The sequence below is a fragment of the Oryzias latipes genome, chromosome 6 (genome assembly GCF_053564925.1).
Source record: "Oryzias latipes strain Hd-rR chromosome 6, Olatipes_Hd-rR_3.1".
In the NCBI taxonomy this organism is placed as follows: domain Eukaryota; kingdom Metazoa; phylum Chordata; class Actinopteri; order Beloniformes; family Adrianichthyidae; genus Oryzias; species Oryzias latipes.
In genome coordinates, this window is record NC_136242.1 from 11,383,734 (window position 1) to 11,404,927 (window position 21,194).

The following is a 21,194-nucleotide window of genomic DNA, read 5'->3' on the forward strand; positions in this document are numbered from 1 at the left end:
CCTCCGAATCAGTCCACTCAGAGTTGATTGATCTAACTCGGATCAGCTTCTCTGAAACAGAAAACTCAGAGTTGTTAATCTCCCGATTGACCAACTCGGAGTTCAAGTTCAACCTCAGAGTTGGTTGAACCTCCTTTCTGAAACAGGCCCCAGGCGTCCGTTCATGTGTGGAGAACAAAGCTCTAGGATCGACTCCCTGCGGTGAAAGTTTCTTCCACCTATAGAGGACCACATGTGGAGCGGACACCAGATGCTATGATTCCAAGTATGGACTGAAGGAAGTAGGCGGGCTCCTCTGTCAGCCAATCCGAGCGGACAGAGGCGGAGATTCAGCCGCCATCATGCTTCCAGGGGAGGAGATTCTGACCACATGTTTAAAAGTCTTCACTCAAGGAAGTTGCTTTGTCCCCAGACAAGCTGCATGTAAATTCGCATGTAGTTTTCTTACGTCTTGCAGGCCTTGGATTTGGGAACCCAGATCGATCTGTTTTATTTTGTTTAGAGCTCTTTGTTAGGGACAATAAAAACTCTTAATTTTATTCCGTTCGCATTTACTGGTCATTCTCGGGACTTTAAGAACAAGCATGGAAGAAATCTCAAAGCGACAGATGTCTTCGTTCCTTCACTATCTAAAACTGTCAGTTAGTTGATACAGGCATCCCAATAGATAATAGAAAGTTAAGACTTTTAAGTTACACAAAAATGGTTAGCAATTCCTTTGCTTATCTAAATGTAATTTTTTGTTCATTTTAGGGTGAAACATTGATTTTTCTTCAAGTAAAAACTTTTTTTTTCAGAAGTGAGATATTGAAGGACAACGTTTTTTTATCGTGAAAACTAAAAAAATACGTTCTTACAGTAAAAATGAAAAATTGTTTTACCGTAATTTTTAATGTTACTTTTCCGGCAACCACAGCTGCCACGGCGTTTTTACGCTAAAAACTACCATTTTATTTTTACAGTGTACACCAACACACACACCATAAAACCAAAAGGTAAAAACAGGATAAAACCAACTTAGCACCGGTCCGGTGGAAGGGCGTGGCACTTCTCGGAAGAAGAGAGTCCGAGCTCAGGGTGCAGCCTAAAGCCCACTGGCAGGAGCTGGGGCACCGTGGCCTGGGGTTGGCAGCCATAAGATGCAGTTGTAACCAGACACGCTCAGACTGTTCAGACACTCAATGCCCTGCTGCAGAGAGGAGAGTATCCTGGGGGGGTAGAGGGGTAGAGCTGGCACCCCACATAACTGCTGTGCAATAAAATTAGAGAAGCCAATCAAAAACAGCAGTAGTGACTGCTGCTCCTAAATACAAAAAAAATCTGTTAAAACCCAATTAATAAATATTAAAACCAAACAGGCAGAGGCTCAAACCAAACAAACGGATCACCTGATCAGTGTGGAGAAACTCATCCACGCCTTAAGCTCACTGGGGCAAAGAGGGGAGCTCCAGATGCCAGAGCTCTTTTTCTAGCTAAAACAGCAATTTGTCTAAAAACCCAAAGCAGATTCACAGGGAGACAGCATCACCACACTTACCAGGAAGCACAGAGGGTTAGCCACCAGGAAATGGGCGGGGTATGAGCACCAAACACAAGCGCTCAAGTGCTGGGCCAAACCATTTTTAACCTGCTCCCATGCACCTACTTTTAGGTGCATGGAAACATCTTGGTTGCCTGACCATGACACTGTGAGAACACGGCTTAATTTAGTCTCCAACGCTCCTGTGTTGGAGGCATCCACCTCCACGATGAATTGCATGGCTGGGTCCGGGTGATGGAGGATGGGCACATGGGTAAAGCTCTGTTTCAGCATCTGGAATGTCTGGAACAGTAGCTGGAGTCCTTAGTAGTTTGGGTGCGGCCTGAAGAAGAATGGAGAGGAGCCGCCATTGTACTGAAGCCAGGATTGAAACGCCGGTAGAAGTTGTCAAACCCGAGGAACCGCTGCAGTTCCTTCACTGTGGTCGGCTGGGCCCATTGCAGCACTGCCTCCGCCTTGCCCTGGTCCGTTGCCACGCCCCCGGCACTGATAACATAGCCCAGAAAGACCACCAAGGTTTTATGGAACTGGCACTTATCCCCTTTGTTCCACAGATGGTGTTAGATCATCCACTGTAACACCTGGTGGACATGCTCAACGGGCTCCTCAGACGTGTCAGAGTAAACCAGGATGTTGTCTATGTAAACGACAAAGGAGCGTTGCAACATGTCACAGAAAATGTTGACGAAAGCCTGGAACACAGAGGCAGCATTACAGAGACCAAAGGGTATCTCTGTGTTTCTGCTTAAGTGGGATTCTTAGATTGTCAGTTCTTTAAGCTTTTTAAAATAAAAAATGAAAACAGATTTAATTAATTAATAATACAGCACACGTGACTTTGTTTCATAGTCTTTAATTTTGAGTTAAAATACAGTTTCAGTTTTGTCATAAAAAAGCAAACTGTAAGAGCGTTTGGTTATAAATCTTCTTGCATGAGCTTCTTGAAAGCATTTTGTCAGACGTAAAAACAATCTTAAGTGATTCAGATGCAAAACAGCATTTCAAAGAAAAAATCTAGCAAATAGTAACAAAAAGTTTTAGTTTGTGATTATGAGAGTAAAACAGGTTTGAAAGTACATTTCTGCATTTGATCTTTTCAAAAATGGGAGTGAAACGGTGAAATCTCAAAGCAGCATCTCTAATTTCAGAGCAAAATTCAAGCTAGAGTTAAAGACAACACTCATTTCCAATAATTTCTTGAACCATACTGTCCATAACTGTATCGATATGATGACACTTGACTTGCAATAACAGCAACGACAATAATGACAATGATAACTGTGATGCACGCTATGATGGTGGCTGCAATGTTGAGACAGCGAGCAGTGGCGCCGTAGTGACGGGCGCCTTCCAGGTCTCCGACTACCTTCCGGTCTCTGGACTAAAAAGACAAGAAAATAATAGAAACGTGTCAGCAGCATCCAGAAAAAAACCTCCAGACATGAATATTCCCCACAATCACATTTACAGAGTCAAAGAAAATCTACAAGGAAACTGATTTTAGTTGTGTGACCCAAAATGGAATCCTGTCATTATATGTTGTAACAAACATACAAAGAATGTGAAAAATAAGTCTCTGAGGAAAATATCTGAAACGTTAAAATGAACTCACCTTGATGGAGAAGATGAGAGCTGCCAGTCCCAGGCACAGTGGGTTGGAGTACAAAAAGCAGCAGAGGGACCAGATGATGTGGTCCTTTGGGGGCTCAGCTTGGAGGACAATGGTGTTGTGACCCCCTGCAGCTGTGGTGGTATGAAGCTGTCCGGGGTACATGTGCTGTGGTGTTCCCTGCAATGGAACATCCTCGGCAGATAGAGGTGCATTTGGGTAAACAGGATTCATGGCTCTTGGTTTGGCAGCAGTTCCAGGTGTGTGTGAGCTCCAGGAGTCCACGGCAGCCTTTGAGATTTGATTTCCTCCAGACGTCTGAGGTTTATGCATTGCAAGAACAAGAAAACACCAAAAGTGGGGGGGAGGGGGATTCGAAGATCATTACTATGCGACTTACTTGCAAACTGTAAAACATTTCAAATGACTTGTTTTTATTCTTCAAAAGTAATCCCTAGAATTATAAAGCTTAACATGACTCCTATAATACGTTTAAGTTTCTTTTTTGTAATACCTGCAAAAACACAACACTCTTAAGGGTACTGCAAAGAATTTCACTTTTAGTGGAGGGGTTATGTGGGGATGAAAACTAATTGAAAATGAAAATATGCCTTGTAGAATGTGTCGACATGAATAAAAAAAGACTGAAACTGTTTAAACTCCATAAAAAAAGGTTTTGGTTGTGTGGCAACTTTTAACTGTTAATTCTTTTCATTAAACCATCACATTTGTTTGACAGTCTCTGTCTCTCACACAATGATCAATTTCTTTCATACGATTTCCTGGATTATTTTTTATACTCTGTCTCTCACAGTTGAAGTGTTTTTATTAATGAACATCACAGGTCAACCTTGTCTTTTTAAGTGGAACAGCTACCAGAGTCAGTGGGTGACAAACTTTTTGAACCTCATCCTGGATGACTTTTGTGGCATCTAAAAACAAATTGCAAAAGATTTCAGAACTCTCCTTTATGTAAAACATCTGTCAGTCCTTTAAGGTTGTTGACACCGTTTTAATGTTATAAAAGTTAAGTATTAGCAAAAATATGATATAAATTTCTCGACAGAGTGTCATCTCAAAGGAACTCTGAGTCCTTGTGTTTTCCTTGTTTTTACAAATGTATTTTCACAACGATTTAACCCTTGACGTGTTTTCCCTACCATGACAAAGATGGAAAGATTTCATGTAATCCATGGACACCAGTGAAGATCACAAATCATTGAAGAAAAAAGGTTCAGCACACTGTCTAGTGGGTCTAGATGACCCAACTCCCAATGTCAAAGTGTCTAGGATAGCACAAGGGTTAAAGGTGGCAGGGCAGATCCAAACCTGCAACATACTTTGAGCTAAGAGGGCCATTCCATCATAAGCTGTTGACACACAAGGTGTATATCTGAATAAACCCCTTTTCTATTTGAGGCTAATCTTTAATTATATTAAATAATTTGAATGTCTTTCTTTTTGGACCACATGAGAAAGAGAAGCAAGACTGGGATAGTAAAGATTGAGGACTATATGCCCATAAGACAAGATAAGATAAGAGAAGATCATAAGATGTTTGCTCCTAACCATCACTACAAATCAAGTTGCTCACTTTAACCTGTCAGACCACTTCAGGACATGACCAACTTGGAGTTATTCAAAAAAAGACGCAACATCAAGTCATGAAAAAGAGAAAACTGAAGAAACCACATCCTTCCTGCAACAACGGCTCCTCACCCTGCAGACAGCTCACACTTTGTGAATCAGATTGATTCCAATGTGAAGTGCGACACATGCTTACCACAGTCACAGTGTGAACCTTTGCCAAGTCTACACCTGCTACATCTGCCCTGAAAGAACCTGCAAGTGTTCATCGCATGACACGCCTTGGGTGTGTCTGCTAACCAAACCCGAGATTTGTGGAATGATTACTTAGATGCCAATTGTTTAAACACAGTTTAAACACAATAATAACACAAGTGTCCAACCTAACTTTGTTACTTTGGATGTTTTTACCTAAAGTGTCTTAATGGTTATCTTTACAATTGTGCAGCACTTTGGATGTCTGGCAGATGTTAAAGCGCTACATAAATAAAGTTGATTGGTTGATTATCTTGTTTTGGTCACAAACTTGAATTGGTATGATGTCCTAGTTTAAGTTGGTCGACATTTTAGTTTTGGTTTTGTTTTGCAAGAAAAGCAGATGCTAAAGCGAAGAGACGCAGATCATTCACTTGAAGGTTCCACTACAAATGTTCCCCAACAGGCCACCGTAGGAACGAGTAGCGTTTCTTGGACGGAGATAAGATGTTGTTAATGGCAACACATTGTTTAATCCCTGATTCACACACAACTTCTCAAGATTTACAAGAAATCTACACAAAGAAACATCAAGCACTCAGTGTTCTTTCCTGTTTCTGTTCTGTACATCAAACACCTTCATCGGTTTAAAGCGCTATTGGGTGTGAGGTTGCTGTGAATTCCCTGATCATTTTGTAATACACTTTTATGCATTTTTATAAATTGTATCAGCTGTTCAGGGATTCTGCTTTTGCTTATCTTTATTTAGAAATGAGAGGCTCTAAGCTAGCGGGAGATAGTGCAAATAAAGGCATAACGGGAAATAGGCAGAGACTTACTTCTGTGCCAACAGTCCCTGCCACAACTCAGAGGTGAATTTCTGCTAAACTCCTGCCGCTCTGCAGAAATTATGTCCATGAAAACATCACAGCTATTTGCCTTAAAAAGGGCATAATCATAAATCCAAGACTACTGGGAGCACTTTCAAATGGATCAAAATGATTGGAGGGAGTCTTAAAGATTCAGGTCAGAGCCTAACTCTACCCCCTTCTATTTTCAATCACCTTCTAAACCGGAGGCTCTCAAACTTTTTCTCTTGTTCCCCCTTAGAAGGAGGAGACATGTTCACACACACACACACCCCCACACACAAACACCTCAAAAAAACTGTGACAAAATGAGCCAAATATGTTCAAAACTAATACCATATCATAATCTTAAACATTACTGCTGCTAGAAACTAGAAAAATTAAATAAAGGATCATTCACTTTACAAGAACAATAACATTGAACCTATGTGCAAAAAGAAACAAAATGTTGTGTTAATGGCTGCATTGTGCCTGCTTTGTGTTACACATCTTTTCAAAATGAGGTTACAGGTTTCTTACTGCAACTCTCAAGTCATGCTCAATACAGGACGCTGAAGTTGGCTTGCTATTCACAGCTTCCGATTCGCGAGGGCACTATAGGAACAATCCACTGCATTTTTTACTCTAAGACCACCTAAGACCGCGTCCTGTTCAAAAACCACAGGACATGGACTGCTCAAACCTGGATTTAGATAGTAAAGAATACATTAAACACAGTTTCTGTTTTGTGAAACCTTTATTTTCAAAATAAAAAATAAAAATGTCTAAATGAAGTGCTTAATTTTAAAATAATTCAATTAAAAAGGAAGAAAGTCTATCCATTCTGGTTTAAAAACTCTGTCTACCTTTCTTTTGAGACACCTGACATTTTAATGTTATTCTCTTCCTTTTTTCAGTTTCATCCATCTCTTTCTCTGTCGTCCATATCTCTCCTACCCTCCTCCGCCGTCCGCATCTCTTCCTTCCTCATTTTCAGAAATCAAATAAAGTTTTCACAAATCAGAGGCTGTGCTTCATGTATTCTTTATAATCTAATGCATAATTTAATTCTGGTCTGAGCAGTCCAGGTCCAGCAGTTTTTCAATAAGACCTGGTCTGAGGTGGACTTTAGGTGCATAAAATGCGATAAAATCATCCTATTTGTTGGATGAGAGCAGCAAAAAGGTTCTCTTTGGGACAGAGAAGGATGGATAAAATCAAGAGTCCATCTATCTAATAGATCATGAAAGATGTTTTGGAGGAAGGTTGAGGGTTGGTGTAGGTGAGGATGGATTAGATGGAGGCAGATGATTCGCTGTGGCAACCCCTAAAGGTAGGAGCCAAAAGACACATTAGTTGAAGAAACATCACAGTTATATTTCCTTTAGTACTTTGAAAACTAGTTTTTCTTCTTAATTTTTTTGTTTTGGAAAAACAAGAATCCTTGCAGACTAGTTTTTGTTAGTTTAGAGGAGAATTCTTCAGTGCTGGCTGTGGCAGATAAAACCACGAAGGCATTCGGTGCAATGAACCAAACTGACATTTGCAAAACCCACATAACCCAAGAGCGGCTTTTATTGGAACCAGCTTGCTTACAGGATGAGTTTTTGCTGCTGGTTAAACCAAATGAAAACTTTCGCTTTTGTGTAAAAGGAAATAATGAAGCCTTGATTTGCCAACCTTACATAATTTCAAAAAACGAATTTCAAATACAAAATCAACATTTTCTAAAGAAAATACTTTTTAAAGTTTTGTACAAATTAAAAACATGACAGTCTAGCATGATCAGCTGAGGGCATAGTCCTGACAGAATATACACAGCTAAAGCTGATGGGTTTAAAAAGAACAAAAAACTTCATACATTTGAGTAACCAGCTCAAACTTCGGGCTCACCTCAAGTTCCTGTCAAATAAGCAACTTCCTTAATTATGGAGGTAAAGTGAAAGAAAATAAATATTTTATCTGATGGAGTTTGTGCAGTTATCATTTGCTCACACGCTGCTCTCACCTTAATATAATTGAATGTCACTCCTGTCTTTCAGTGAGAAAACACTGACGGGCAAAGGGCTGATTATATAAAATATGATGTTCCTGCCCTTATTGAATGACCCACTTTCATGTGATCAACCCCGGCCTAATATGAAAACAGACTCCATGCACTTCAAAGACAGAACTTCTCTGTCGCAGTTTGCATTGTGACAGACGGGCTTCACCTTCTGCAAAAGTTAAACAAAAATTATTTTTTCCTTGTTTTCTTTGTTAGGAATGAGTCAAAACCCTGACATGATACCTTGCTAATTTAGTAGGTTTGCCCCAGAAAGTCAAATTGAAATTGACAGTCTGTCACCTAAAGGTTGATTCATTTGAAGAGTAAAGAAAATCAAGAAATCAATTTTAAATAATTTTATTGAGGAAGATTTGAACCCTCTTGCCAGAAAGACAAAAAAATGTCTTTAGGCAAAATAGTTAAAATACTGTGTAAATGTGAATGTGAGCAGGAAAGTCAGAAACCTCGTTGTGGTTTTAATTGCAGATCTTAACTATGAAGCAACACACAAACCTTGTTAACATCTTAGAAATATTTCCTGTGTCAGACCTTTTCTCTCTAAAGCCAGTGCTGCAATATTAAAACGCATGTTCATAATATCTAGGACAGATTGTAGTAAAGCCCTTTTTTACTGGTGTGAAGAAAACTACTGTTAATCAGCTACAGCTAGTTCAAAACTCGGCTGCATGCCTTTTAAACCCTTGTGCTATCCTAGGCACTTTGACATTGGGAGTGGGGTCATCTAGACCCACTAGACAGTGCTCTGAACCTTTTTTCTTTAATGATTTGTGAACCTCACTGGTGTCCATGGATTACATGAAATCTTTCCACCTTTATCCACCTTTGTCATGGTAGGGAGAACACGCCAATGTAAGGGTGGGGTCATCTAAGATAGCACAAGGGTTAACCAGGACCTGACAGGAGCACATGACTCTACCATGGAACTCTTTGCACTGGTTCCCAGTCAGTTTAGGATTGGTTTTAAGATTCTTTACTTATTGTATAGAGGTCTTATTTGAATTAGAACATCGTTTTTAACAGAACTGCTTTTAGTGTATGACCCTCCCACAGCACACAGGTCCTCAAGTGCAGGGAGGATGCTGGTCCCAAGGGTCAGCCCAAAAATATTCCAGGACTGTGGACCTTAACCCTTGTGCTATCTTAGATGATCCCACCCCCTGCACCGAACTTGGGTAAAAGGTCTCTGTGCGCAAATGACCACAAATGGCCAGACACTATCTAGGCATCTTGTGTGCACCCGTTACTAACAGGTGCTCACCAGTTAGTTTTTTTTTCAATGCACCTTTTGGGGGGCCGTAGGACCTCGCTTGTGGTTTTAAAAAACAAATTTACAACTCATTTTCTTAGTTTAGCTTTTAATATTTTGTTTTAATGTATTTTATGGACCATTTGTTTTTGTGAGATGTGAATGAGTTTTGTTTTTATTATGATTGTCATTTCTACTTTTCATTAATTTTCTAATCTGTTTGTTCCCTTTCAGGGTCACGGGGCTGCCGGAGCCTATCCCAGCCACTAGCGGGAACAGGCTGGGGAGACCTTGAGCAGGTCACCAGTCTGTCACATATTTGACTACTATTTTCTATTTTTTTGTAATAATAATTGTTTTTTTAAACTTCTTTTTATTTATGTAAACCTTTTTGATGGTTTACATCACGTGTCAAACTCAAGGCCTGGGGGCCAAATGTGGCCCGCCATGTCATTTTATGTGGCCTGCTAGTGCACAAAAGGTTTTAATTTCTTTAAATAAAAATTTTGCTTTAGGTGATTACATTTTATTTATGTGTAGTTGCTGTAATCATTCAATGCTTGCAGGTCTTATGTGTGTATGCAGACAAAATGTAAAACATGTAACACATGTTCTTTCTAGCACAGTTTAATGTTATATTTCTTTATTCACTTAAAAGTTTGATTCTTCTTTAATGAAGTTATGTGGGTTTCAATAAGCGGACAAAATTTAAAAGGATTTATGCTATAGAGTAACAAGCAAACATATGTTTCTGTGCCACTATGAGTGTCACTTTAAAAAGTTAGAATAAATAATGAGTTATTTAACATTAAGGAGTAATTACATTTATTTTTTATTACATTTAGTTACATATATAAGTCATATCTGGCCCTTTGAGGACAGCTGCTATGCTGATGTGGCCCTCAGTGAAAATGAGTCTGAAACCCCTGGTTTACATAAATAAGTAGCAGGTAAAGTGCTATATGAAGTTCAATTTGAATTGAAATAGTTTTTTTTTACCATAATGTCTAACAGATCAAAATGATTTGGGAAAAAAAACAGGCAAAATATATTATAACTTTTAATAATTAGAAAAAAAGTTTTTCATCAGAATATATCACTGACAGTTGAGTACAAAGAAAATCTGTTTAATTGAAGCTTCTGATCAGATATTCCCGCCTTAAGTGGGCGTGGCATTTCCAGATGGTTCCCACAGCTCTGACGGCATCATTTTCATCCCATTATTCATTCCCAGCAGAACCTTTTAAGGCGAGCACATGCGTGTGCGCACATCTTTCTGCCATCACAAAGTAGAACACAATCCAATCCATGAAAGCGCCGCATCGTTGAAGAAAGTTGTTTTAGAAGACGACATGATGACGTCCACAGATCCACTGAAACAGGATTAATTCAAGACATTTGCCTGGATTCCGATCATCTTGTATTTGACAGCATTGAGCTGCACAGACAATCAACTGCTAGCAAAGACACACGTGATTAGCCGTAGCTGTTAGCAGGTTCATTCAAATCTCGTTCCATCAGGAAGTTGGTGATTCTGAGTTCCTCTGAGGTTAGAGGAAGAGGAGGTGCAGCTTCACATTTTGGAGGAAGCAGCGATGGCGGAAGCTCCTGGACGGTTGTAGACGTGCACACTGGCGCTCTGAGATAAACAGATCACATGTTCAAAATGCAGCAGGATAAATCATTTTTGCACAACAAAAAATTCAGCAATGAATGCAGAACAGCCACGGGATATTTATCCTTTTCCATTATTATTAGAGAAAATAAAAAAGTACCTTTTTTGCCTGTGCATTGTATTTATCCAGGAGGGTCTGAACACGGTTTCCATAGTCAGGATGGACGGCCTTCAAGTTCTCCACCTGCAAGAGAAACACACAAAAACAAAAAATAAATAGATGGGAAATGTAGACGGAGAACAGTGAAGAATAAAAGCTTCTGTGGTTCTTTCATTTTTGTTGCTGCTCATTTATTTTATGAACCGTTTGTCTTTTTGATCAAAACCATAACGTTAACATTTTAGAAACACTGAAAATAAAAGCAGGGTCTACAGACTCAGGTCTACAAATTCAAGTCTAAAAAACTGGTGTAAGAAAACCCGGGGCACAACGTTTCTTTATGTTCTACCCTTGAAAATAACAGGTAAGGCTGGAATCACGGACTGTTCATGAGACCTGGACTGAGTTAGTGACGTCACCCGTAGAAAACGCTTCACTTCCAGCTTCAAACAAATGAAGACAATTCAGTCTGCATTTTTTAGGGATGCGGACACCGCCATGTTGGAGCCCGAGGATGTCGGTAAGCGGTGATGGGTCCAAGTCTGCGTTTATGGCAACCACTCTCGCTGATCAGGAGCGAGCTTGTTGAAGTCCACAGCCCTGCTGCCTGAAAGCAGGCTGCACGTCTTCCAAGAGACTAAGTGGTTCACAGACAGGAAGTTCATGATTTCTTCTGAAATGAAACACTGAGCTTTGATCCTCCAGCAGAAGCGGTTACCAGATTGTTCAGAGAATAAATCATGTTTTAGTTTTTGCATAGTGGCTGGAAGTGCGACTCATACTCAGACACCACTTGTACACAATTTGTTTTTATTCATCTTTTGGCTGCTACAGCTTCTGAAAAATACAGTAAAAGAAAAAGGACTCGTAATTTAGTGAGTGCGTATTTGGAAAGGTCTGACTTGAACACGAAGCATGAATAAATTTAAGCAGTTAGAGGAGAGAACAAATATGTTCTTGTGAGCTCAAGTGTTTTCATTTTCAAATCAGATCAAACTTAATTCATAACTTTTCCTATCAGAGTATAACACCAATTCCTGTACATTAAAACAAAACTAAATTAACATAATTAAAAACTAGCACAAAAAATAAAATAGAGCCCCCTCCCAGACCTACAACCACCCACCCCTTTCCCACCCCATAACTGATGGGGATAGACAATGATAAATAGTCTGAGCGTGAAACCAGAGGTTTGTTCTTGGAAAGGCTCATATTTGGAACCTCTCTCTCAGTGAATCGCTGCATAACCAGCCAGAAGCAGCATCTCAGGCGGGGACCGCTCCACCACAGCTCAGCGGTGATGCAGATCCCCATGTAGAGCTGCAGCAGCTGAACAGCAGCAGACCCAGAAGGAGAATTAAAAAGTAAACGTACTGATAATTTTGGTCAAACTTCCTTCGTTTTTCTTATTTTAACCACACTTATGCTTCAACACATTTTAGGCAGAAATTTATTTTTTACTTTCCTTTAGGATAAAGTTTAAATGGTTTTAAAACTCTTGTTTCAATACTTTGGTGTTCATGCAGCCACATCAGTTTCATTGTGTGTCACAGACCCTCTTTTTTTTTTCAAACCCGACAGTAAACCTTCAACCACAAAAACAGAGTTGCTGGAACATTTAACCACAACCCCCCCAGTGAACAAATGCAGCTGCTAAAATGGCTGCTTAACTTTTTTCAGTTTTTTCTTTTCACAGTTTAACAGAGTTGATGGAGCCTGAACTCACCATGCGTTTCTGGATGAAGAGCTGGGCTTCTTTCAGGGACCCCGCCATGTTCTGGCAAAGCCTTTGGCGCTCGTCCTCATTCAGCACTTTGGTGAAGAAGGTACAAACCTGCAGCACACAGATCAACCACCGTCACTGCAATCTGAAGATCTAGGTTCTGCTGTTTCACTCTCATTGTTTCATGGAAACTTTAGTTCAAAATCTGTATCATAAATCAGTTGTAAATGAAAATCTAAATTCAGGTTTCATTCATGTCGTGGAGAGACTGAAGGGAAAAGGCTCTGCAGAGGCCGGACTCTTCATCACCTGAGTCACATTGTCTTCATCTGCGCTGTTGTACCGCGCCACATCAGGAGACACTTGGAACTTGGACTCCACAAACTGAGGCTGGGTCTCTGGGGCACTGAAGCTGTTTGGATAGTAGTTTGGAGCGCCACCTAGAGGTCAGACAGAGCAAAGCAACCACATCAACACTGTAAACCCGAACGTTCAAAGTAATTAAATATAATGAGTAGCTAATACTCAAAGTTTTCAAAAAAGCTCTTCTAACTCAATCATATAAAGTTTGTTTAACACATCCCCTGTTTTGAGTATATGTAACTAATAATTTTTAATTTAAAATAAAATATGTTTAAATTAAGTAAATTAAACTTAAAAGGATAATTAAGGTGTAATATATAGATTTAAGTATTGCGTCCTGGATTTCTTATCTCTCTTGTTTCAGGTGGATTAAACAATTCCTTGCCCCGCATGCTCTCAAATTTTTATTTTTCTAAATATTGTAGCATCCTGGGGGTTAGTCCCGCCTTCAGCCCCTAAGACTCATGGGAAGGGGGAATCTTGGTGTGAAAACCATGAGTGAGAGGGCTGGAAGCAGAAGTGACATCCATGCTGTTTGGCTGTCTGTGTGTGTTCAAATTAATGAAAGAAGCGGGCAGAAGGAAAGGCTCCTTTTTTACGACAAAAGATATTGTCTAATTGTATACTTCTAGTAAGATTAAAATTTTAAACATGTATTTAAAAGTTTATTCCTTTTTTTAAATTCATAAATATAGAGAAAAGTATTTTATTAGTATTATTTAGGCATTGCAAAGAAAGGAGTGCGTCAATAATATTGTTAGGCAGCTGTTTACAACATTTTGCTGCACAATCTAAAAAGAGTATTTAGGCTGTAGTTGGAAAGATGAACTTTTTTCCATTGTTCTAACTTAATTATTTGGTTTGGTGAAAAATGAATCTTTTTTTTTTTAGTTCATTCAACTTAAAAATAACACGTAGTTGTCTGATGTAGTTATTTTACTTTCAATCAACTTAATTGAATTAAGTTGGTGTAACTTTGGTGTCAATGCACCATGACGTCATATCTGGGCAGATTGGGGTTTAAGTGTGCGTTTTTGTCCATGGTTTTTGTTGTGTAGCTGTTTTACTCTGTTTTAACTAGTAATTTAAGCTATTATTTTTATTTCTTTCTGCACCATAAGTTAGAGTTTGGTAGAAGATGACGACCACATAGAGCAGAAAACATTGTATGTCCCATTTTTAAAGACAGAGTTTACAACACCTGAGCTCCTGTCTTGAACTATGAGACATTGCTGGGTCATTCATGTCTTTGATATGTGCAGTTCAGAGTTGAATAGCCATAAAAAACTAAGTTGCATGAACTCAGTTCAATTAGGTGTTACCAACTGAAGTAATTCAATTAAGTTGGATCAACTTTTTTTCTTATAGAGTGTTTTAGGTTACCATTACTCTTTTTTAGGCAATCATTTGCCTAAAAAAATAAGTTTTGAAAAGCATAGTTTTGAGTTTACTGACTGAAATAAATTGATTATTCCTGTACAAGAAGGTAACTAATATATATCGAGTTCTTTTAAGATAAAATTATGTTGTTTTTCCCTATTTTTTTAAGTTATGCAAACTTATTCCTGTGGCTTTAAAACTCAAAACTGCGAGTCATAGTAACTGATGACAATTAGGTTGTCTTAATTTGTAAATGTAAGTTATATTAAATGCCAATATTTGACTTGCACGAATTGACACTTTTAAAAAAAGGTTTTCAATTTTTTGTTTTACTCCACATTTATTGTTTTTTTAGGTGAAACAGAAGGTGGAAATGTGTCTCCTGCTTGTAAAACTGACTTTACTGCAACCAATTATTAACAATAAATGGAAAACATTTGTTTGCATGGAGTTTTTTATCAGATGCTTTGATCCAAAGCGACTAAAAGATGACAACAAATCCTCATTTGATATTTAAGATGCTTATTAAAAGACAAAATGACTAGGCAGTGAGAGGTTATTCGTTTTTATAAAAGTAAGTGACATCTCAAACAGAAATGTTAGACTTTTTTCCTTAAAGAGGAACCTGGAAGTAATGGGATGGATAAATCCTTGCAGGATGTTGCAACTGCTTCACTGGACTTTGCTGCTTGTTTTTACAAATGCTTCCAACACTCAGATGTCCAAACCACATATGGATGCTCAATGTCCATAGATCTGTTAAGTATGGATATTTGTTTTTGTTCAAATGTCTTTTTTGGTAAATGAAGCTTATCTGATATTTTAACCCCCAGAAAAAGTTAAGTCATTTTAATTTTTATTTTTGTAGTTTTAGTAGCAGCACTTAACTGCAACCATAAAAATAAATAAATAAGTTAAATAAAAACAGCAGCTAAATTTAAGCCTGTGGGTTCCGCGGGCCTAAAGGTGATGGTGTACACGACACTCTAGAGATGAGCTCACTGCCTCCACCTGCTGGTCAATGTCAGTCCTTATAAATCTGCCAGGTTTCTCTTGTCAACACATTTCTTTTTCATAAGTTCAGAAGTACGAAGAAGTATTAGGATGAAATTAAAAGAAAATGAATAAATGAGAACAAAAGGTGTACAATTATGAGAAATACATAAAATTATAAAAGGTTTACTATATCAGCAAAAAAAGTCAACATTTTACAAGAATAAAATTGTAAATGAAAGATTTAGAGAGACGTGATTTTACAAGAAAAAAAAGTCCTGCTTTTTCAAAAATAATGTTGGCATTTTATGAAAAATAGAGTTGTACATTTACAACAGAACATAAGATTCAGTGAGATGATTGAGCACTTTGATGTTCATCATATTTATCTGAATAGTCTAGAACATAAATTAAACAGGTTGTTTGAGCATCTTTGATGACAGTTTCAAAGCCTAACATGACATTTTATTTTTGAAAAACAAGAACTTTTTCCTTTTTTTTTTAATTACAATTTTTTGAAGCAAAAATGTATAACTTCATTCTCGTAATTCGCTGAGTTTTCTTTATAATTTACCACTTTCTTCTCATAATTTGTAAACTTTCTCCTCTTATGTTTGTTTTCCTTCTTTTATGGTAATAAAATACTCAAATTTAAACCACTTTGTGAATTCATTCCAATGTATACGTTACCTTGGTTGTCAAACATGCACATGGGGCCATCTCGCTGATAATTGGCGACCCGGGTCCTGAAAGGACAGTTCACAGGGATCTGCAGGTAGTTGGCCCCCAGCCGGTGTCGGTGGGTATCGGGGTAGGAAAAGAGCCGGCCCTAACAGAGACACGGAGGGAAAGCTTTAGCTAAATCTATCAAGACGGAGGTTGTACCGACACAGGAAACTGAGCGGTTCACTGATCACATGAGAAAAGCATCCAACAACAACCAAACACCTGCAGCATCTTGTCAGGACTGGGCTCAATGCCCGGGGGCATGTTGCTGGGGTCAAAGGCCAGCTGCTCCACCTCTGCAAAGTAGTTAACGGGATTCCTGTTGAGGACCATTCTTCCCACAGGGATCAGTGGGAATTCTTTGTGTGACCACACCTGTGAACACAGTTTACAATTAAAAATATTCAGCGATGAGCCGGATCAATTCAGTTTAAGAGAAGGACCAGAAAAGCCCAGATCTGAGTTCTGCATTACCTTTGTCAGGTCAAAGGGGTTGAACTGGAATTTCTCCGCCTGCTCAAAAGTCATGACTTGGATGTAAAAAGTCCAGGATGGGTAGTTTCCGTTGGCAATAGCATTGAACAGGTCTCCAATGGCATAGTCTGGGTTGGTGGAAGCCAGATGCTCTGCCTCCTCCACTGATAGATTCTTTATTCCTTGGTCAGTCTTTAAATAGAATAAAAAAACTCATTTTAATCAATTTCCCTATTGTGGCATCGATGAAAGTTCCATTCCTAACCAAAAGTGAGAAGCTCCCCGGCCAACACACCTTGTAATGGAACTTGCAGTAGACGCGGTCGCCGTCAGCGTTGACCAGCTTGAAAGTGTGGGAGCCGTAGCCGTTCATGTGGCGGTAGCCGTCAGGCAGACCGCGGTCACTGAACAGGAAAGACACCTGCACACGGCAGCGGGGATCAAGTTTGTCAAGCTTCTTTAGCACAAAATAAAGTATCGTGAAAAGAAAAGAAAAACAATTCTTCAACCCTTCTGCGCTCCTAACATAGTTTACTCCGTTTTTCTTACGGGTCTGCAATTCCCCATCCAACCAAAACCCCAAAATAAAACCACTTCAATGAACTTTACCTCTGATAGAACTTTTAAATTCAATTCAATTTCTATTGCACTTTTTGTTAAACAATACAAAAGGACAACCAGCAGTGAACATTATTACACTTTTTCTAACAAACTGTCACAGCAGTTTTTTTTTACACAGTAAAGTTAATATCGTTATTATAGAAATGTGAAGTAATAACTTCTGAAATAATTATATTAAAATGGAAATAAATCAGACAAACTCAAATTATTGGTCAATAGTATTTTTTAGGAAGTGGCTGTGTGTAGGTATACAAGTGTGTGTCTGTGTGTGTTTAGATGTCTGTGTGTGTGTGTGTGTGTGTGTGTGTGTGTGTGTGTGTAGAAGTGTAGGTGTGTGTAGATGTGTGTGCTTGTAGGCGTGTACCCAAAAATTAAAGAGTTTGTGTGAAGCCTTTAAACTTTTTCTGGTGTTTAAATGCTTTTAGTGGTGTACATGTAAACACCGACAGAAAACAAAGTTAGACTTTTTCTCATGATGGAAGTCATGAGAAAAAGTCATATTTCACATTTGAAACTGATGACTTAAGGTTTTTCTTCTACAACTAACATGGTAGCGGGTCACTTTTTACCCACAAGACAACACAAGAGTTAAATATTCACGTCGTCAGCTGCAGGTACCTGATGCAGACACTCGGGCCTCAGGCTCCAGAAGTCCCACACCATGTCAGGGTCTTTCATGTGAGTTTGGGGGTTGCGCTTCTGGGTGTGGACGAAGGACGGAAACTGCAGGTGGAGATTAGGAGCTTATTTTCATAAAGTATTTGAAACTCATAATGCATAAACCACAAACTCTGCAGATCGTTTACCCTCCAGTGATCTCTCTAACCTACCAGTAGGGCGTCCCTGATGAAGAAAACAGGGGTGTTGTTGCCCGTCAGGTCCCAGTTGCCCTCATCTGTGTAAAACTTGACAGCAAATCCTCTGGGATCTCGAACGGTGTCTGCTGACCCAGACTCACCAGCTGGACAGTGAGACAAACACAAGTGTCAGCTGTTTCTTTGCCTTTCTTTCCCTGCAAAAGCATCACCAAAACCAATTCCAAGAACTACTTCCAGATAGCTCTCCCTCTTCCGCTTAAAGTCCCACTCCAATCATCTACTTCCAAGCACTCCCAGTGGCCTTTTAGTTGCGATCATGCCGTTTTTAACCACAAAAAAAAAAACCTGCATAATTTTCAAGGTCATAGCTTCTGCAGAGCAGCAGTAGATCATTAGAAACACACCTCAGAGTTGTGGGCGGGGCTTTTGGTGCGGAGCTAAGCCGCACCCTTTAACCCTTCCCTGTTGCTGAGAGCTTGAAGAAGGGAGCTTGTGGCCCTCCTAGTGCATTTTCCTCATCACAAATGTGCTCTTTTTCCCCAACAACATTGTTTGTCTGCTCTTGATAAAGAAATACTCTGAAATTCTATTTTAAGCTCAACTTCCTTTATTTGTGTCCTCCATCGTCAGAAAAATGCCACAAGAACATGTCAAAAAACAAACAAAAAAAAACACCAGAACGACACAAAAAAAACAGTTTTTTTAATGTTGGCTAAAGACGACAATCATAATCAAAAGACCACCGGGAACGCTCCTAAAATTGATCAAAAGACGATCAGACTGGGACAAACAAGAGAATACTCTGCTGTGCAGGAGGACAGTCGTTCTGTTTTGAAACTATTATCACATTAAAGAAATAAAAGGGACAGAAAACTATGCAAACATGAACTGTTGCAAGGATGTGGACCTTGGCACAGCTTGTCAACAAGCCGTTTGATTGTACTTTGGTTATATAAGCACCAAAGTTGAATCTTAGCCGTATTGCTTCATCCAATGGCCTCCAGGTCTGCCCAGGAGGCCTTTCTTCTGCCGAGATATGCCCCGAATTAATAGCTGGGGGGAAAAAAACATGGTAATCATTACCCACGGTGGAGAAGCGGACAGCAATGGGCGTCGTCTTTCCAATATGTTCAAACACTTTGGCTTTGCAGTAGCGGGTGATGTCATGAGTGACCTCAAAGTAGCCAAAAGCCCCTACAACACAGAAGAGAACAAATATAAACATGGAAACCAGATTATTGCTTTATTTCTTGACTACAGAAAACATTAAAAACAAAAACGGGAAAAAATAGCCTGCTAAAATCTTTGAACAGATTTTAGAAATTTTGATGCCAACTCTTTATTAAGCAGTTTTTGCATGACTTTTCTATGTTTGTTTTCATATTTTTTAACTAATGCTCTGAAGGTTTGTCTTGTGCATCTTTAAAAGACATTTCACCTGCAAAAACAGGGATCTGAGGTGAAATAAATGTTTAAAAAACTGGACGATTAACTCGGCGAAAGGAAATCAAGTCAACCACTGAATCCGCTTTGTCATGTTTAGATAAAGCACTGACCTGCTCCTTTGGCGTGCACCACTCTCTCTGGGATCCGTTCCCGGTCAAAGTGGGCCATTTCATCAGTGAAGACCACATCTTGAACCAGAAGAGGACCTCTGGGACCAGCAGTCTGCAGGTTCAGCTTGTCTCCAATGGGATGTCCAGCCCCAGTGGTCAGGACGTCTGGCTTCTGATGAGAGATGAGGTTTCATTTTTTGTTAATTAAAATAAACCCCAATTTGACATCTGATGTGGTATTTTTGGGAAAACAGAGGTTTATTAAAGTGTCCTTTTGTGATTGTGACCAAAAAAATGTAAAAAATAAAAATGAAAAACTGAGGAAATTTAGCAAATCTGCAATGAAAAAAGGTTGTTTTTAGGGGCAACACCAGATGTTTGTTGAAAATCACCATTACATAACGGCTAAGGTCAAGGTTCATGACCAACTTTAAGTATTTACGAATAAATTCTCACACCGAAAGCATAAATGTGCTTTTACTCTTGCTAAAATGTTCGTAAAAATAACAATAGTTTATTATAGCTGCGTAACGGGATTTCTAACCGGGTTAGCTAACATGAAACGTTAGCAACCTAGCTAAACTGCAACGAAACAACACTGCAAAGGATTTTACCACTTCTGCAAAACCATGACATTACTATAAAAAAAAAGCAAAAAAAGCAAAAGAAAACTGTCTCAACAACCAGCTTCCACCCCACATGACCTCTCACCTACTTACTTATTATTCCAAGGACTAGCGCTGCGCAGCAAAAAAACAAAACAAAACCAGAACGGAACAACTCCGAGTCCAACCAATTCGTATTCGGAGTTTGTACAAACCCGAGAGCCTCTGTTCTCCTTCCATGTCTTCATTTGGTCGGTAGTTTTATCTCTGTTCTCAGCCATCTTGACAGAAAGCGCCTTTCGAGTATGCAAACCGTTTCAACCTTCAGGGGATGTATTGCAAGAAAGCGTTACTCTATATATTTGTCCCTATGGACTTTGTTCAGGGTGACCACGCCCCCTCGGCGCCCCTCTTTTCTGATTGGCTGACAGAAGTGATCTGACCTACTTTTCAGATGGAGTTCAAAGAGGGGCTGGAATTCATGTCATGTGTCCTGCTGTTTACAGTTACTTTATATAAAACTTTTATTATATATAAAAAAACAAAAAAAATCAGTATTCTGCAAAGGCTAATTTATATCTTGATAAAAAGTGGTGATTAGTAATGAGTTACATTTACTTAGTTCAATCTTGTTACTCAGAAAGATAATAGTTTTCCTTCATTGTATTTGTCACTGAAATAGTATTTTTTTCCCTTTCAAAATCAGTATTCTTACCTGACATCATCAGTCCCTTTTATTCACTTGATCCAAATTTTTATTTTACTTTCTTTGCAAACCATATTTTACACATTTATGGTTATTTGTTTGCCTTGTTCCATAAGTTTAAGACTGATATGAAAAAAGTTTTACTCAGTACTCAAGTTGTTTTGTCTAAAGCACATGAACTCTCTGATGATGTGCAGAACTCAAAAATGTGGTTTTACCAGATGCTGCCTTTCAGGTGTGACTGAACTTGTGACTGGGTTGAAAACGTGTTTGAACAGGTAAGGGGGTAACATGAGTGAGGGAAATTACTGATGTTGGAAGAAAAAAAGATCAGGTTGGATTTGCCAGAAAGAAGCTACAA

At 39.0% G+C, this 21,194-nt stretch overlaps 1 protein-coding gene, 1 long non-coding RNA gene and 1 other non-coding gene across 4 annotated transcripts in view; 1 reads left to right on the forward strand and 2 right to left on the reverse strand.

Annotated features, from left to right (window-relative positions):
• The window catches only part of LOC144992425 (uncharacterized), a 278,631-nt gene that overhangs the window by 256,695 nt on the left and 742 nt on the right, over positions 1–21,194 (forward strand). The gene's annotated exons all lie outside the window — the stretch shown is intronic.
• LOC101166847 (uncharacterized) lies at positions 2,378–3,474 on the reverse strand. The gene is made up of 2 exons (XR_013656570.1): positions 3,153–3,474; positions 2,378–2,921 (listed from the first exon to the last, which is right to left on the reverse strand). It is a non-coding gene; the product is annotated as an uncharacterized LOC101166847 (transcript).
• cat (catalase) lies at positions 10,143–20,544 on the reverse strand. Of its 2 annotated transcripts, none has more exons than XM_004069460.3 (13): positions 20,343–20,544; positions 19,523–19,694; positions 19,050–19,160; positions 17,979–18,109; positions 17,767–17,871; positions 16,823–16,948; positions 16,528–16,719; positions 16,276–16,428; positions 16,018–16,156; positions 12,901–13,031; positions 12,595–12,702; positions 10,869–10,952; positions 10,143–10,732 (listed from the first exon to the last, which is right to left on the reverse strand). In XM_004069460.3, exons 1-13 carry the CDS (start codon positions 20,406–20,408, stop codon positions 10,667–10,669), a joined length of 1,584 nt encoding a protein of 527 aa, XP_004069508.1. In that variant the 5' UTR covers positions 20,409–20,544; the 3' UTR covers positions 10,143–10,666. The 2 variants fall into 2 exon arrangements, with proteins under 2 accessions (XP_004069508.1, XP_078804604.1); XM_078948478.1 differs by having other exon boundaries at positions 19,523–19,691; positions 20,343–20,519.